Source organism: Rattus rattus, chromosome 1 (assembly GCF_011064425.1).
Source record: "Rattus rattus isolate New Zealand chromosome 1, Rrattus_CSIRO_v1, whole genome shotgun sequence".
Taxonomy (NCBI): Eukaryota; Metazoa; Chordata; class Mammalia; order Rodentia; family Muridae; genus Rattus; species Rattus rattus.
The window spans coordinates 219,083,716-219,102,750 of NC_046154.1; the positions used below are offsets into that span (position 1 = coordinate 219,083,716).

At 37.2% G+C, this 19,035-nt stretch overlaps 1 protein-coding gene across 1 annotated transcript in view; it reads left to right on the forward strand.

The window, feature by feature from the left end:
* Positions 1 to 19,035, forward strand: part of Pkhd1l1 (PKHD1 like 1) — a 149,335-nt gene that overhangs the window by 121,138 nt on the left and 9,162 nt on the right. Inside the window, 10 exon segments of the mRNA XM_032888552.1 lie at positions 341 to 431; positions 4,212 to 4,360; positions 4,448 to 4,570; positions 5,065 to 5,176; positions 5,257 to 5,373; positions 6,090 to 6,255; positions 11,424 to 11,656; positions 11,848 to 12,015; positions 14,556 to 14,713; positions 16,145 to 16,280. Coding sequence (XP_032744443.1) covers positions 341 to 431; positions 4,212 to 4,360; positions 4,448 to 4,570; positions 5,065 to 5,176; positions 5,257 to 5,373; positions 6,090 to 6,255; positions 11,424 to 11,656; positions 11,848 to 12,015; positions 14,556 to 14,713; positions 16,145 to 16,280 — 1,453 coding nt within the window.

Below are 19,035 nucleotides of genomic sequence, written 5' to 3' on the forward strand. Positions count from 1 at the left end.
ACTCTCAAATTTGAATTAGGTTTCTTTCTTAGATATTGATATCCGATAAAACAAAGTAGTTGAAGAAGTTAATGAACATTAAAAAAAAAATACTTAATATGGGACTAGAGCTTTAACTTAGTGGTACAGAACTAGCATATAAAGCACAGAGTACAATTTCCAGCACCTCAAAAGGAAAAACATGCTGTGGTTTGTATATATTTGTAACGTATATTTGAAGGGGATAAGTTATTATAATTAAAGCAAAATAATGATTTTCTTATTTATTGTCAAACACTTACGTTGCTTGCATAAGTGTGTAGTAGACTAACCCCGAGCATTTTGTTTGTTACTGTGCCAGATAAACAGAGGGACCAATACAGTCTTACAAAACAACATAGTTGCTGGATTTGGAAGAGTAGGATACCGCATTGATGGTGAACCATGCTCGAGTGAGTCCTTTCGCATAGAGTTGCCACAACTGCTGAGAGACTTGTCCATGTCATGAAAATGAGTGACTATCATTTGTCATTCTGATGTGTATTATCTCCTCCTTTTAAAGCCAAACACAAGGGACATGGTTTCAAAACCTTCCAGTCTGGCAGACAGATCCACTTGTTGGGGGGTGGGGACAAGGGAACTGGAGATACATGCAGGAGCTTGTGAACCCTGGGCAAGCGCTCTATTACTGAGTTATACCTATAACCCTCAGGCCCACTTTTAAGAAAGCTTTTTCTTTCTAATGTTATCATCCCCAAATTCCAATGGCTCGTCCAATTCTTGATTCAGTGGGTATTAGAAGAGTGAGAACCTTGTCCTACTGCAGCTTTATTCAAACCAGCGTCTCTATACATGTAATAAATGCCTCCTGATCTAGAACAAATGTCTAATAATTACATATTAAAAGTCACATATATGAAAAATTCAAAGGGCATAGTCTTCATATATACTGCTTCCTTGCATTCATGAAAAATCAAGAACTAATCAAATACTTATTCTTTTGATGAACTTCTGAGTACTCAGGAACATTTACATATTTCTGATTAAAAATGCCCTCAGCATAAGAGATTTGACAATGTCTACTAACATCAGGTGTTCATCTACTTGGAGTATCCATTCCTGGAAACACAGCTAATAATTGTTTTTCCACCTGTAAAGATGGCTTGTACAGAGCCATGCCTAAATCTCCTGGAGAAGGTCTTTTCTCTTCCAGCCCCTCTGAATTCTCACAGAACCAAACTGGATATCTGCCCCATCCTGGGCTCACAGACCGAGGACCTGTGGACCACTGTTCCAAACTCCCCGCAGTCCCCAGCAGCGTCTGGGTATATAGGAGATTAGGAACCACAGCATCTGTCCCAGACCTCAATGTTTCTCACCTTGGAAAACAGTGGCTGGGATCCCCATCACAAACTGTGTTCTACTACCCCTGAGATGCTTGCCGGCAGCGCTCCATGCTCAGGCACCCCAACAGCTAGGCATGCAGTTCTACAAGACAAATTGTGTTCCTTAATAGTTAGATATGTAGAAAAAGGACAAACATTAGAACACAAACAACTTTGAAAATAAGCTGAAAATGATGAAGAAATTTTCAGGATGTTTCAGGAGTGTGAATGATATAGACAAATTTTTGGTTATTGTTTGGGTATAGTGTTTTGTGAAGGAAAGAAAATGAAAATGAGTATGGTATTTTAATTTACATAGACAACGCTCTTTGCTCCTCTCTTTGTTCTTCCCCTCTTTCCCTCTTCCCTTTTGTCCCTTTTCTTCCCATTGCCCTCCCAACTTCTCTCCACATGCTCATGGCTGGCCTTTACTCTCCTCTTCTACCTTTCTTCTCTCATTAAACCTCTCCATGAGGGAAAAAATTTACATAGACAAACTTTGTACTACACAAACAAGGAAAATTTACGGAAGGTGTAAGCATGGGAATGGTATGACATGACATTCATTATTACATAGTTTTATACTTCCTTTATGTTTTAAGGATGTACATAAATTATTGCCAGATCATAAAGGAAAATAAGAGTTGGGAAATTATAGGGGAAAACACTTGCCTCACAAGCATGAGGATCAGAGTCCACAGACAGGGGATGCTATAAGAAAGATAGTTAGCTAATCTACCAAAATTAGCAAGCTGTGCAGTCAAGTGAGAGATCTTGCCTCAATATAATGTGAAGAGTGATGAAGGAAGAGAGTCAATGTCACCCACTGGCCTCCACACACATACACATATGCTCCCAGGCACTCACACATCCACCCACACAGGGAAATGTTCACACACACACACACACACACACACACACACAAGTGCACATGAGAGAGGGAGAAAGAGAGACAGACAGATACACAGAGGAGGGCAAGTTTCTGCTTGAACTTAAGGAAACTTAAAGAATATTTTAAAAATTGGCCTTTATCTGAAAATTTTGTATTCCATTTAGTGTTGCTTTTGTTTCACTGGAGCACCATCTATCACAGCTTTAAGAAGAAATTGTGTATTTACCATAAGGCTCAGTTCCTCTGCTAATATTCTAGTTAATGAGCTATTCATTCTTAATATTATAGAAATCATTTTCGTCTATTCAAAAACAATTTGATTCAAGCCGGTTTTTTATTGTCCAAAATATACTTTGAGGAAATAAACAACTTTATCAAAAGATTTAACTAATTCCTGATATACGGCTTAGAGATTTAAGTCTCCAACAGCTTCAAGCAGCATTTCTTTGACATGTGAAAAAACATAAATCTATAGTTTTATAAAACTTCTATAAGCTTTTTCTTATAGCTTTTTCATAAAATCAAAATATAATCCCTGGGTTTAAATATTTACTAATAAGGTATAATGATGCATAAATATATTTTTCACTGATTGTTGGTATTACTAAATAAGAATGTTTCCAGTCTCCAATCTGCTCTTCCAGAAAGCTCAGGTTCAATTCCTACTCCCTCACAACTATTTGTCACTCCAGTTTCAGAGCATCTGAGACCTTCTTCTGGTTGCTGTGGACACCAGGTTCACAAGTGATATATAGATAAACAGAGTAAACAACCACATAAAGTAAAACAAAAATTTCAGATGACAGCAATTTTCAAAACTTAAAAAGGTTTTCTTTGTTATATTTATATCAATAGAAATATAAAACATCAAAGATGACAAGGTGTTTAAGTTCATAGAATATTTGTCAGTTTATCCCGTCCTTCCCAGACACTTACTGCAGAATTTGGTGGCCTATATGGCTCTGAAGGAAGGGCTATCTCTTCCAAGGGATTTCATTATATAAAAAAGAAACAACCAAAAAATTAATTGATTCTTTTGGGGAAACAAACTCAAGCCAAACTCAGAAAGATTAGAAATAAATGATAAAATTCAAAAGATTAGGAAGAAGGAAAGTGAATGGAAGATGGAGGAATCCGTTATGGGCGAACCTCAATGAGCCACCATCTTAAGCTCACGTTAGAGAGGATGCTGCTTGAGTACATATAATGTTTCCAATGTACTTAGGCCATTGATCCAATTTGGACTTAAATAAGACTTCCATTAAAATCTTCAACTATATAGTACATCAATAGTAACCATAGTAATTATTTGATTGAGAGAAATTATAAGCTATCTTGTTTGATTTATTTAGTTTGATTTTAAGATAACTCCGAATTAGAGATTAAAACTGTTTACATACATGGACCTGGGGTTTTAAGAGATAAAACCCCTTTCCCAAGTTCATATATACATATAATTTAAGGAACACTTAATGGAAGTGGATTGAAGTGTTATTTTGAATCAGATATTCAGTAACAGCCTTTCAAGAAACTGACTCTTGAAAATTATGTGTTGAGAAAAGGGCAGTAACAAAGAGATAAGGATGGTGGTGAAATTTATACAATGTAAATCACTGTATTTTAAGCTTACACTTGTCTTCATCTAAACTTCACCGTCACTTAAACAAAGTCTATGCTTGTTGCAAATTGATACCTTATTTAGGAAGTTCATAGTATAAGTGACCAAAATTTTTGTAAGTGGATAGACAATTATTATAAGTAATAAAAGGCAAGTTAAGCAAAAATAATGCCAAGCAAAGTGAACCATGAATAATGATCCATTAAGGCACTACCAAATTAAAACTTTTACATTGGAAAAAATATAGAAATATAGTAGTATATTTAACTGGTAGTGATGACTAAAACTATAAAACATTCCTTGTAATTTTGTACCTGGTTTCATATTTTCTTCCAAGGTCAGGCTAATCCCATGGAAAACTGGTTTAACAATGAAGCCCATGGGGGTTTGTATGGCATCTACATGAACCAAGATGGCCTTCCTGGTTGTTCCCTTATACAAGGATTTACCATTTGGGCATGCTGGGATTATGGAATTTATTTTCAGGTAAATGTGATAGAAAATGGTGATGGCTTGTTTTCTTTTCTCTTATGCTTGCCCTTAGCACTATATAAACTACGCCTTGTATTACAGACCATGGAGAGTGTGCACATCTACAACGTGACCCTAGTAAACAACGGGATGGCCATCTTTTCAATGATCTACATGCCATCTTCTGTGTCCCACAAAGTTTCCAGTAAAACAGTAAGAATTAAGGTAAGAATGCAAAGAAATGGTGACAGTGAGGATAGTAAAACTGTTGAATGTCTAATTAGAATAATTTCCTTGGTGTCTCTTTGAGATCATGTGACCACCCTTTCCTTACCTCTGCCTTCTGTTCTCACCTCTTCTTCCCAACACCATCTGGGACAGTTCACTGCTAATTCATCATCTCCACCAAGGTTTTTCTGAAGCAACAGAGATGCTGGTAACACTATCTCCACTTTGTATTTCTTCTCTTGATGGAAATGTCTGTGTTTCTATCATCACAGAAACAGAATTTTTCATTTAATCTTCCTTGCCCCTTTTATGTGAGACTCATTCCTTTTGATACCGTCAGTCTCAACATTTTCTTTCTTGATCTTTGTTTAATGAGCAGTCTACTTCTGAGTTTTTTAGTTTGCTTTTTCTTACCATAGTTCACTGTGGTCGTGTTTTTCTTTTAGGAAGATTGAATATTAACACTGTATTTTTTTGGCTGTTTTTGGTAGAACTCATTAATTGTTGGAAGTAGCCCTGAGTTTAACTGCTCTGACATCTTAACTAATGACAGTCCTGATGTAGAACTCACTTCTGCACATCGAAGTTCTAGGCCCCCATCAGGTAAAAATTGGGAATCTTAGTGTTGATTTGGATGTGTCTGGATATGTCATTTCTGCTAATTTATTTCTTGCTATTGAAAGGTGGAAGAAGTGGGATTTGCTGGCCAACATTTGCTTCAGCTCATAACATGGCACCGCGAAAGCCTCATGCTGGGATCATGAGTTACAATGCCATCAGTGGCCTTTTGGATGTCTCAGGCAAGTTTATACACAGTCTTTCACAAATGTACTCAGTGTTTCTAGGAATCTATAAAGTACCTACTAGTTAATAATGCTTCATTGTTAGTGTAATGTATCTCAGTTGATTTTTATAGTAACCTGTGGGATATAATTTAACAGGGCAATAAAATAAATTTCATTTCAAAATATATTTCAAGACTGGCTCCCTAGTGAAGTTGACACATGTAGGTGTGTTCTTCATTTGGAAAGGGAATGAACACTAGTCTGTGGGTATGGAGGAGGGCACATCACATGTGAAGTCAGAGCAGGGTGCTCCTCAGCCTCCTTCATTCACTGTCTCAGTGCCTTGAGATATGAAAACTCACTGTTTTGGCTAAGCAGCTAACTAACAAGTTCACAAGTCCTGCTTGTGTCTGACCTTGCAAGACATGAACAGCTATGTGTGGCCACTTGCATGGACTCTAAGGATTCAAACTGAGGTTTTCATACTTTCAGACCAACCAATTGTACCCCTGAGCCATCTCCAGAGACCTGGCCAAATTGGGAGAAAATGTGGCAGAGGATTATCCAGACACTGAGTTGCATCCTCTACCATAAATTATGGAGAGTGTTATTGCCATACCAGCCTAGAACTCAGTGTTCATGACAGTGAGAAAGAATGTGTTGAATAACATAATCCTAGCCTTAAATCTTTCTCCAGAGAAGGATAATTATTTTTCTATTTTATGTTTTAGGTTCAACTTTTGTTGGATTTAAGGATGTTTGTTCAGGAGAAACTAATGTGATATTCATTACTAATCCTTTAAATGAAGATTTACAGCATCCAATCCATGTGAAGAATGTACAACTTGTTGACACTATTGAACAATCCAAAGTGTTTATACACAGACCTGATATAAGGTATCATTATGAAAACTCATTATTTTCTTTATTAACTTTCTGCTCTATGTTCCCTGGTAAACATCTGAGGAAGGGCTATTAAATTAAAACAACTGCTACTATTTATAAGGAAGTGATATTCATGAATATTCAGATTTTAACTTAAATTTTAGCATCCTCAGTTATTTTAAAAACTGAGCCTCAGAGACAGGCAGGTAGATCAGTGGAATAGAATTGAAGGCCCAAAAATGAACCAACACACCTAAACCATCCAGTGGAAAAAAGACAGTATTTCAACAAATGGTTCTGGTTCAACTGGCTTTCAGTAACCAACAGATTGGGAAAAAATCTCTACCAATCCTACATCAGATAGAGGGCTAATATCCAGTATATACAAAGATCCCAAGAAGTTAGACTCCAGAAAATCAAATAACCCTATTAAAAATGGGGTACAGAGATAAACAAAGAATTCTCAGCTGAGGAATATCGAATAATTGTTAAGCACCTGAAGAAATGCTCAGCATCCTTAGTCATCAAAGAAATGCAAATCAATGAGATTTTTACCTCACATCAGTAAGAATGGCTAAGATCAAAAACTCGGGTAACAACATATGCTGGTGAGGATGTAGAAAAAGAGGAACATTCCTCCATTGTTGGTGAGATTGCAAGCTGGTGAAACCACTCTGGAAATCAGTATGGTGGATCCTTAGAAAATTGAATATAGTACTTCCCGAGGATCCAACTATACCATTGCTAGGCGTACACCCAAAAGATGCTCCAACATATAACAAGGCTACATGCTCCACTACGTTCATAGCAGCCTTTTTTATATAACCAGCCTTTTTCCAGAAGCTGGAAAGAACCCAGATGTCTCTCAACAGCAGAATGGATACAGAAAATGTAGTACATTTACACAATGGAGTACTACTCAGCTATGAAAAATAATGACTTTATGAAACTCTTAGGCAAATGGATAGAACTAGAAAATATCATCCTGAGTGAGGTAACCCATACAAAAGAACACACATGGTATGCACTCACTGATAAGAGGAAATTAGCCCAAATGTTTGGATTACCCAAGATACAATTTACAGACTACATGAAGCTCAAGAAGAGAAAGACAAAAATCTAGATGCTTCAGTACTTCTTAGAAGGGAGGAATAAAATATTCACAGGAGGAAATATGGAGATAAAGTGTAGAGCAGAGAATGAAGGAAAGGCCATCCAAAGACTGCCACACATTGGGATCCATCCCATATGTAGTCACCAAACCCAGTCAATATTGTGGATGCCAAGAAGTGCACGCTGACAGGAGCCTAATATAGCTGTCTCCTGAGAGGCTCTTCCAGAGTCTGACAAATACAGAGGCAGATACTCTCACAGCCAACCATTGAACTGAGAACAGGGATCCCAATGGAGGAGTTAAAGAAAGGACTGAGGTAGCTGAGGGGGTTTGCAACCCCATAGGAAGAATAATAATAACAGCTAACCAGACCCCCAGAGCTCCCAGGGACTAAACCACCATGGAAAGAGTACACATGGAGGGACCCATAGCTCCAGCTAATTGTATAAAAGAGGATGGGCCTTGTAGGGCATCAATGGGAGGAGAGGCCCTTGTTCCTGTGAAGGCTTGATGCACCAGTGTAAGGGAACGTCAAGGTGGAGAAGCAGGAGGGAGTAGATGGTTGAGTGGGAAACACCCTCATGGACACAGGGAGTGACGGGATGGTATGGGGAGGAGAAAACGGGAAAGGGATAACATTTGAAATATAAATAAAGAAAATATCTAATAAAAGAAAAGAAAAAGAAAAAACTGAGCTTTACTGCATGCGTTCTCACATTATTTTTTCCATGCATCATCAGTAACGTATTTACTAAAGACAAAGTTCGGGGATGCACGTTTCTACTTTCCATATGAGTGTTTCTCTACCAGTCATCATAAAGGTATAAGAGATAACGCTGTATCATTTCTTTTTTTCTTTTGTTTTTATTGGATATTTCTTTATTTACATTTCAAATGTTATTTCCTTTCCCGGTTTCCTGTCCATAAGCCCCTATCCCCTCCCCCTCCTCTTCTTCTATAAAGGTGATTCCCTCCCCATCCACCTCCCCACCACCAGACATTCCCTTACGCTTGGGGTCCAACCTTGGCAGGACCAAGGGCTACTGTATCATTTCTTTTTGTTAAGTTTTGTTACTTGTTATTTTCCAAATATCCTATCATGGTCACTCCAAAAAGGTGCTTGGGAGCTGTACATTCGTTATTCTAATAGCAAAGAAATTTGGACCTGAGACCTTTTTTGATCAGTTAGTATCAAGACATTTCCAGAAAATGATTCCATAGATTTGAAGTTATAGAATAATCTAGTCAATTCCTGATAAAGTTTTATGACATATAGAATATGAATTGAAGTGTAAGACAACATTTAAGAAAATAAATTTTCTGTCAGAAGTACTTGGCCAGCTTATAAAAGAGCAATGCTCTCTAACTGCATAGGCATCCTCCCAGAGAAATAGAGCCATGCTCTCTAACTGCATAGGCATCCTCCCAGAGAAATAGAGTTCCATATGTAGCTCAACTTCATATCATTCAATGTTGATAACAGCCCAACGTTCACTTATTTAACATTATTGTAATTTTCTAGTTTTATTCAACAGAGTCACTTCCCATTAAACAATTTACATCTGCTTATTTAGTGGGGATTGAAGTCTTAAAATTTCATGTATAATTTCAATGTCTTGGTCAAGAAGAATGGATTGTGATTTCAGTTACCATTTCTTTTAGCTTTTTTTCTAGTGGATATCATTGATCTTCTCCAGTTCTTCCTTGCCAAACAGTGCACTCAGACTTCAAAAGCTCTAAGTATTGGTTAATAACAGACATGGGCCTCCTCTTTCACAATTGTAATTATAGAAATCCCTGCAATACCAATTGTTATTACCACTCTTACAATAAAGGGAAAATAATTGACTGATTCTGGAGAATCACCTTGAGATAGTGACATCTCTGCCATGCAATTCTCTTCCCAAGATTTTTTTAAATTAATTTATTTATTAATTAATTTTTACACTCCAGATTTTATTCCCCTCCCAGTCTACCACCTGACAGTTCCACACCCCATACCTCCTCCCTGCTCCCCACCCCACCCCTGGATGTCCCCACTTCCTCACTCCACCAGACCTCTAAACTCCCTGGGGCCTCCAGTCTCTTAAGGGTTAGGTCCATCTTCTCTGACTGAACTCTGCTGTATATGTGTTGGGAGCCTCATATCAGCTGGTGTATGCTGCCTGGTTGGTGGTCCAGTATCCGAGAGATCTTGGGGGTCCAGATTAATTGAGATTGCTGGTTCTCTTACAGGGTCTCCGCCCTCCTCCTCAGTTTCCTCCAGCTTTTCCCTAATTTAACCAGAGGAGTCAGCAGCTTCTGTCCACTGGTTGGGTGCAGATATCTGCATCTGACTCTTTCAGCTGCTCGTTGGGTCTTTCAGAGGGCAGTCACGATAGACCCCTTTTTGTGATCAATCCATAGCCTCAGTAATGGTGTCAGGCTTTGGGTCCTCCCCTTGAGCTGGATTCCCCTTTGGACCTGGTAATGGGCCTTCTTTTCCTCAGGCTCTTCTCCATTTCCATCGCTGCATTTCTTTCAGACAGCAACAATTATGGGTCAGAGTTTTGACTGTGGGATAACAACCCCATCCCTCACTTGATGCCCTGTCTTTCTGCTGAAGGTGGGTTCAATAAGTTCCTTCTCCCCAATGTAGGACATTTCATCTAGGGTCGCCCCCTATGAGTTCTGAGAGTCTCTCACCTCCCAGGTCTCTGGTACGTTCTGGAGGGTCCTCCCAACCCCCTTCCTCCTGAGGTCACCTGCTTCCATTCTTTCCACTGTACCTCAGGGCTTCAATCTTTTTCCCCCAACTCAATATCAGATCTTGTTCCCCTCTTCCCCTCCCCCATTCCCTACCCCCTTGTGGTTGTTTTCTTTTCATAAAATCAGGATGAAGCTCATCTGAAGGCATCGGGCATGCTCTAGGTTCCTTCTCTCCCTATGTATTGAAAGGTATCCTTCCATAACTTACGTGTGGGCACGCACGCGCGCGCACACACACACACACACACACACACACACACACACACACACACAAAATCTACCTTTTCAGGCTGTTGGGAACCTGAGGGAAGAGAAAGCACACAGTTTGAGGGTCTCTGATCACTTTGCTCTACAAACTGTACTTCACACACTTGAATATAAAAAACATATGAAGTACTCAAATATTTATTGAAATTCTACCAAACCATGTGTATTAAAGAGACAGTTGATATTTGTCCCATCACACACCACACACACACACACACACACACACACACACACACACACACACACACACACACAAAGTTAGAGATATACTAGGTTTCACATAGCAGACCCAAGCTTTCCACTACTACATTCTTGCTAGAACTCAGGGATGAAATACATTTCTTCATTGTATATATCATAGCAATGTGTATGATCTGAAAGTGTGGTACACTGTATATTTAGCAGCCTTTTTTATTATATCTGAGCACCATCAATTAACACTGCAAGTAATTAGAAATGAAACCAATATATCGTTTTAGGTTGAACTGTTTGAGTCATTACAATATAATTACCTAAAGAATGGTTACCCGTATATAGCAGAAGGATCACAATCCAAGTTTATCTGTGTGTACATAGATAAGAACTATAAGAATATTTAGCAACCTAGAGTCTAAGATAACAGGTAGAAAGGTGAAATAGGCAACTATTTTAAATATTCATATTATTTTATAGTAAGTAGTAGTTTAACATCTGTAAGAAAATTGACAGACTACCTGGCCAACCTAGAGATTTCCATCCTGTTACAACAGGAGTAGACATCCATCTGCTGTGTAGAGAAATGTTAATGTATTGTGAACAATACACTAAAATCAAATGTATGATTATACAAAATATGGAATAACAGCATGGAGTTCTAAGTATATATCCCACATGTAGAACTTGTCATTTTGAAATGTTAATAAATCCATAATAATGAAGAAAATAAACACCATGAAATACTCACTCTTCATTGCAATACTAATTGCATAGGCCACTTCGTTCTACTAGAAATTCTTTCAAAAATAAGACTTAATCAGTGACCTCAGCCAGTCATTGTGCCTTTTCTTCCCAGTAAAGTGAACCCATCTGATTGTGTGGACATGGTTTGTGATGCCAAGAGAAAATCTTTTCTGAGAGACCTAGATGGTTCCTTTCTGGGGAATTCTGGGTCAGTGATCCCCCAAGCAGAGTATGAGTGGGATGGAAATAGTCAACTTGGAATCGGAGACTACAGAATTCCCAAAGCAATGCTCACATTCTTGAATGGAAGTAGAATTCCTGTCACTGAGAAAGCACCTCATAAAGGTATGTTGGGTCTCATTTCATTCTTAAACCTCAAGTTTATGAAGCAAAATGCATCTTTTCCCAAGAATTGAGTAATGAACTAACAACTTGTAGGTCTCATTAACTGATCTTATATACAAGATAAGAACAATAGAAAGAAATTTTGCGGAGATTTCCCAGCATTTCTAAAGTATTACTATGTGTACTTCTAGGGATTCTTAGAGACGCAACCTGTAAGTACATCCCAGAGTGGCAGAGTTATCAGTGTTCGGGAATGGAATATGCAATGATGGTAATAGAAAGCCTGGACTCTGACACAGAGACACGAAGACTTTCCCCCGTGGCTATCATGAGCAATGGTTATGTTGATCTCATTAATGGTAAGTGTACAGTGTAAATAGGCCTGAGCTAGTCAAAACATTTATTCAATGAATAAAGCTATGCAAAGAATTATTTACCTACAAATCTAGTAAATGCTGCCTTCCATATTTAAGAATTATCGATGTGCAATGGTGAGATTTGACTGTTTAGCAATTCTTCATCCAGGAAAGCCAAGACATTTATCTCATATTAAGTATTTGATGGAAGAAGAGAACAAGACAAAGAGGAAAGAGACAAGCGAAGGAAAAGGAGGAAGAACGTTGTTCCTGTAATGATTGTCACACTTTTGTTGATAAGGACACATGACTATTTTGAAAAATAAAAGATTGTCCTAAACATCTTCAAAAATATATTTTGCCTTACATAAATGAAAAAGAAAGCTTGATGGAATGTTATTCAGAATATGTAAGAAGGGTGGTGTGGGCCTCTCAGCATTATTCTATGGATCTTTGGACATACTTTGCTGCTAATAGCGATTATTTATATAAACATATAGCTTATGACTGACTTTTGAGAATAATTTGTGGAGATCCTGTGTCTAGGCTTCTCCCATGCTGGCCCTAGATAACTGGAATGCAAATGCGAAGAAATGGTTTGCATAGAGATGCAGATAGACTTTGGAGACCATGAATTTTTCAATTAATAAAATTAATTTCTAAAAGGTATCAAAAGTACAGGACAGGGATTCATTGTACACCCCTGAACAGTGCTGAGCCTCAAATGTTAGTCTCTCCTCAAGCTTAGTGCTGAAAAGGCACAGAACCTGGGCCACACAGATTTCCTTGCCTTGTATGTGAAGTAACATGGTTGTCAAAAATAGTGCAGAAGTCAACAAAGTGGCCTTTCTCTTACAAAACTGTGAAAGAACCCAAAGGCACTAAATTAGAGAGATTTGAATGTTCCACGATTTTCTCGCTCTCCCCACTTAGTTTCTGGCGCTAGCAATCTATGTCCAATTTGGCCTTTCCATTTGCAATGCAGAGGTTATGGGAATAATTACAGAGAAGTTGGTGAATAATGATGGAGTAGAAGAGGAGTTTTCAAATTGCTCTGATTTGGGAGTGGAGAGATTTCATTATATTAATCTTTACATTTACCTCTTCTGAAAGGAAATATAAGTTTTCTCCTTCCCACAGTGACATGTTATTTCTCTTATAAATGAGTTTAAATTTAACAGTGTTGACTAATTTTTAAAAGTGTTGAGTAGATGATACTTGTGAAAAATCATGAATGTGTTATGAAAATCATGTAGGCTTTAGGAAAATTACTCACAATAAAATTATTGAATTATCACTAAAATTTCCTTTAAAATCTTTATGGTAAATTTTATTTTGTTTTAATGTATGGCTCTTTGATTTTACAATATATTTTATTTTATACACAGACATTTCTGCATGTTTGTAAAACCTTCAAAGAAGATCTATTTAAAGTAGGATTTATATTTTGTGTGCTAAGGGATGATGTTATATTTTCCTGGATATTTAGAAGTTGATATTGATTTAAGATTTGATTGAAATGCAGTTATAAATATTAATAAGGTTTCTAAGTGAGCCAGACAATTCAGCAAACATAATAAAGAAATACATCAGGAGATTTTTGTCAGTCATATCTTATGTTTTTTTATTGAAATAAAATAGAGAAATTTGCTGTGAAAGCTATGCTGTACTCATTTTGAAAATGTTTAGACTTGACTAGAAAACCATCTGCTATGTCTTAGTTTTTTAGAGCATCTGTTTGATGGTAGAGTGTGCTCAGATGTTTTTAGTTCTTTAGTTATATTAGCTCTTCAGTAGTGCCTAAACAATTGTCTGACAAAAATTTACTGTCCTATTACTATAAGAAAAAAAAATACAGACTTGATTCAGAGAAACCTGTTAGCTGGCCCCTATGCTGAAGGCTTCTGAGTATCTGGTTACAGAGTGAGTACAAGACTAAACTGGACAGTTTAATGAAATTCTGCCTCAAAATAAAACCTATGTTAAGAGTTAAGAAAACAGTTCAGAGGGAGGATTCGTGTCCAGCACACAAGAGTCCTTAGGTTCAATCTCCACAGCTCCAAATCAAATGCTATGGAATGTTGTGGAATTTATAGGTTGACCGATAAACAAATGAACAATGTCCAAAAACAATTGATGGGTCTTCTTCAGGAATACAAATGTCTGTTCTTTGTCAGTAAGATCCATCATACTAAATGTGTCCTAGCAGATTTCCTAGAAACAACCTCAGAAAACTGGTGAGTCTCGAATATATTGTACAAGTGAATCTATGATTCCAATCCTAGCTAACATATTGTTTTCCCTTTAACCCCAATAAGTTCGAAAGTAAGGATAACAGGAGCACGTTGATTCACTGCCTTCCTTTTTAGCCAAAGTTGGAGAACCAGCTTAGATGTCTGGGTAGATGGCAGATAAATATTAAGTTTAAATGCTCAGCTTGTATCTGAACCCTCGCAATTTACTTTTTATATGAGTCTTCATATTTTGTGGGGGAAGACAGCATTTTCAGTAGGAACATGAACTTTAATTTTGCATGTTTTTAGGCCCCCAGGACCATGGCTGGTGTGCAGGGTATACGTGCCAAAGAAGACTGTCTCTGTTCCATGGCATAGTGGCTCTGAACAAAACATATGAGGTTTACTTCACCGGGACCAGTCCTCAGAATCTACGGCTGATGTTGCTTAATGTTGAATTTAATAAGGTGAACCTAGATGGAAATAATGCCTTAAAGGTTTTCATAATTAGTTTCATACCACTAGCAGTTATCTCACTTTCCAGCCTTCTCTAATGTTGTCATCCTTCCAGCTCATTAAAAAAAATCCATTAGTATATTAGTCTGGACAGATTTTCTCTGAATGAAAGAGCATGAATGTACCCAACGCTTCCTCCCAATACATACTGACTCCTGTACTCCATATATGAAGATTGACAATGATATCTATGATAGCAAGACTAGCTACCCAGCCTGAATTTTTATACTAAAATGTGATGACTTAAAGTTATAGATTTGCTTTTCTTATTCTCACATGTTGCTATGATGCACATACATGCCAGAAATATGCCTATGGAGTTGATTTCAGTGTTCTCAGTGCATTATATTCAATATCCTTGATGTCAAATATTTTGCTCTAAGTGGAACTCAGCTGGGAGCATTAAATTTATTCAGAGTGTCAGGGGAAACAGGCATAGTGCTTAAGAGAAGTCCCATAATTCAGACTTTTGTTTCTACATGTTAAAGACTTCAAAGTCCTAGAATATTAGGTACAGGACAACCTCTGGTCAGGTCAAGGAGGTATCAAAGGAACAATAGGAGATTTCCTTCCTTCCTTCCTTCCTTCCTTCCTTCCTTCCTTCCTTCCTTCCCTGGTGATAACACTTCCATTCTTTAACTTGGGCATTATTTTTTTACCCTCTCACTCTGCCATATTCCTGATACAGTCCAGATGTAACTGTAAATCCAGATGATATTTTCAAACATCCAGCATCAGAGGGCCTCTTACTACCTTAAGTGAAACAAAGTTATCACTGCCCTAAGTGAAAACAATTGCCTATCAGCCCTTCTTCCTGTGTCTACTCTTGCCCTCCACTGGTTTGCTCTCATCAGTCAGAGGAAATGTTACGAGTGTCCTCTAGCAATGACCAGATCAGGTCCTTCCTCTGCCTTTCATTATCTCCACAGTCATCTGTGTGAATCAGAGCCTTCACAATGACCTACAGGACCCTATGGAATCTCTCATGTTTCAACTAACTTTTATGGGTCTTCCTACCAATGTTTTGTGAGATAGTTTTCAACACTGCACATTTCATTTTGATTGAAAATTCTCTTTTGTAATTTATTATATTTGAAAAGAGGCCTTTCTTCAGTTTAGTGTGTGATTCCTCTAATAATTTTTCTTATTTTACATCCTTATACAGGGACTAAACACTTAGTAGCTAATTTATTTTGTCTACACGAATGGTTAGATGCAAACATATTTTTAATCTTGGTCCAATATTTGCCATAAGTTCACAAATACTGGTTTCAATATCTTATAAAAGGTGTACATAGCTGGAACACAATTTTTAGTAACTAAATTCTAAATATTCTGTTATACTGCTCTAATAAAAACATACAAATGTTTGTTTTTAACAGGTGGTTCTAGTAGGAATATTTTTTTCCACACTTCAACGTTTGGATGTCTATGTGAACAATTCCTTGGTCTGTCCTAAAAATACAGTATGGAATGACCAAAAGAAACACTGTGAACTTGAAAGGCATCTGAACACAGGTATTTCTTCAGGACAGTGTGCAGGGTATTTATATCTTGGTTACTTGTAAACATTCTTTCCAATACTTCTTTATGACTGTATTTCCTTAGAAACTGGTGAATAAAGAAGGAAGGATGTTTTTATCCCCATTCAACATAAACTAAGCTGTGGTCATTTATGAAGTGCTTTGAAAGGTCACTGCTCGTGGAACTCTTTACCCCACTGTCTGTGAGGATAAGAGATTCTGTAATGAACGTGTTTATTACTACCTGACAACGTTTTGCTTCTATGTGTATGGAGCTTAACTGTTCTTGTTCTCAAAAGAGATTTGCTTGGAAATTTTACATTCCTCTTGCTTTATTTCTGCTCTCTAGAAGTCAATGTCTGAATTGATTCTAGATATCAGAAGTATTATAAGAAAACTAGAATAATATCAACATTATTAATTAAATATGACATAATGGACTTGATTTAAATGTAATAAATTAAAAGGTTACATTTATCTACATAGTGGTATTTATAAGTCAAGAATTATCCCTGTCCATTTAATGAACAAAATGAGTTGGATTAGGGTTAGGAATAGGGTTAGGGATTAGGATTAGGTTAGGATTAGGGTATTTTACTCAACAACATTCTAATATTGTTGACAGCCGATACTGTGCTCCATGAGTGAACTTAGATCATTTATCTCTGTGCTCTGTGAGCTTGGCCTGCCATTGCACAAACTTTAATGGCAAAATAGAAGCTAGACCTGGAAGGATTGAGTATATGGTCAATATTCTTTGCCATTTCTAAAAATGTCTTTTTTTAGCTACTAATAAAATAGCCAGAATTTCCAGACATTCTCACATGTCTGATACTGGGCTCTGGTGCTATACATGGAAATCACTGTTACTTATCAGAAGTAACAAGCGTTTGGGTAATGTGGGGAGGTGATGCCACTTGCCCAGGCTTCTGCTTTAGTCTCCTCAGGCCCCTGTAACGAATCCTATGAACTTAAACTGCACACATTATTTTTCTTTTACTAAACCGCACTATTTATTTATTTTTTCCTTTTTCTTTCTTCCATTTGTTTTGTTGTTGCTGTTTTGTCCTGTTTTGTTTTGAGACAGGGTTTCTCTGTGTAGCTCTGGCTGTCCGGGAATTTGCTCTGTAGATTAGATTGTTGTTGAACTCAGAGATCTGCCAGGCTCTGTCTCCCAAGTACTGGGATTAAAGACACGAGGTACTATGATGGCGTTTTTTCTCACAATTCTAGTCAATAATCAGATTCTGACTAGAGAATGTTTTCCTAAACTGCAGAGGTTTCTTGCTGTGTTTTCACTCTGTGAGAGAGCCAGCTCTTTGGCCTCTTTCCCTTAAAGGTTCTAATTCCATAATGAAGTCTTCACTCTCACTCTTACGTAAGCGTAATTTCCTCCAAAGAGCTCCACTTGCAAATACCTTCAAACAGAGAATTAAGGCTTCAACACAGGAGTCTCGGGAGGACGTAATTCAGTTCACAGCAGTCTCAAAGCCAGAACAGACAAGCAAGGGCTTGAAACTATTGCCTAGTTCTTGAACGAGTGCCCTCGATAATTATCGTGCATTGCCTCTTTATAACTTAACCTTCTAAATACAAATGATGGCATCTACTTACTGCTCAGTGTTCGTGCAGAGTTAACTCTTTTAAAGCAACATATGTGTTAGGAAGCAGAATCATTCCAAGTGAGGAAAATAAAAACTATTACAATCAGCAGAATTTAATATAGGAGACCAAAGGCTAGAAAACAATAGCACAGATGCTTTTTCAAAGATTAACAAGACTGTGAATATGTGGTATCAGAAAGGGCCTCACAAACAATCACTTCTCCAGCCAAAATTAACAATTGCAAGTTAACCATTGTTTTAGCATGAATTCTTTAAAGCTTTAGCACATTGAATGCAAAATGTCCTTGAGTCACAAGCCTCTCTACATTTGAAGCTTACCTGAAATGCTCTGTTATCTTAATCTCTATGTCCTTCACTGTTGTAATAATATGAAAAAGGTAACTAAGACGGATGGCACGGGCATCATTAACAGGAGAATGAAAAAACATCCACTTTGCAACACAAATGCATTCTTTAGATTCACACAGTGAAGTACACTCAGGTGCTGTATGATTTATTCTACCACTATGATGCATGTCAACCTTTGGGGCTTTAAATTGGAGATTTGTTACTTCTTAATTATGTTGATATTGTCACACACACACACACACACACACACACACACACACACACGGAAATATATAATGCTCTCAGTTTCACAAAAATCCAATTTCCAAGTAGAATTTGTCTGATAAATCATAGATTTTACAAGCTAGCATGTAATCCCATTTCATTGGCTTAAGATTCCTCTGAGATGTTTTAATGGATCCTTCATTTTTATTACATGCCTCTGTCCTCAGCAAAAATAGAAATATTAAATTATAAATGCTCTTTAAAGAATTGGCATCTAGCACTGCATAAATTAGAGGCTATTAAATGTATACTTTTAAATTATCATATTCCTTCACTAACGGCTTTAAAACTTAGAATGTATAAATAGTATTCTATGAGTACAGAATAAGTTCCTAGACTTACAATTAATTTGCTTTCTCATTTATATTGTGACTATAGCTATTTTTTAGAAATAAAAGGCTATTGGTGGCATTATTTAAAAGACTATAACTTTGCAAGTTAGTTTTATAAGTGTTTTGTTTTTAATATGTATGCTTTGTTATGAAAATTATAAAATTGAGCTTTCTGAAGTTC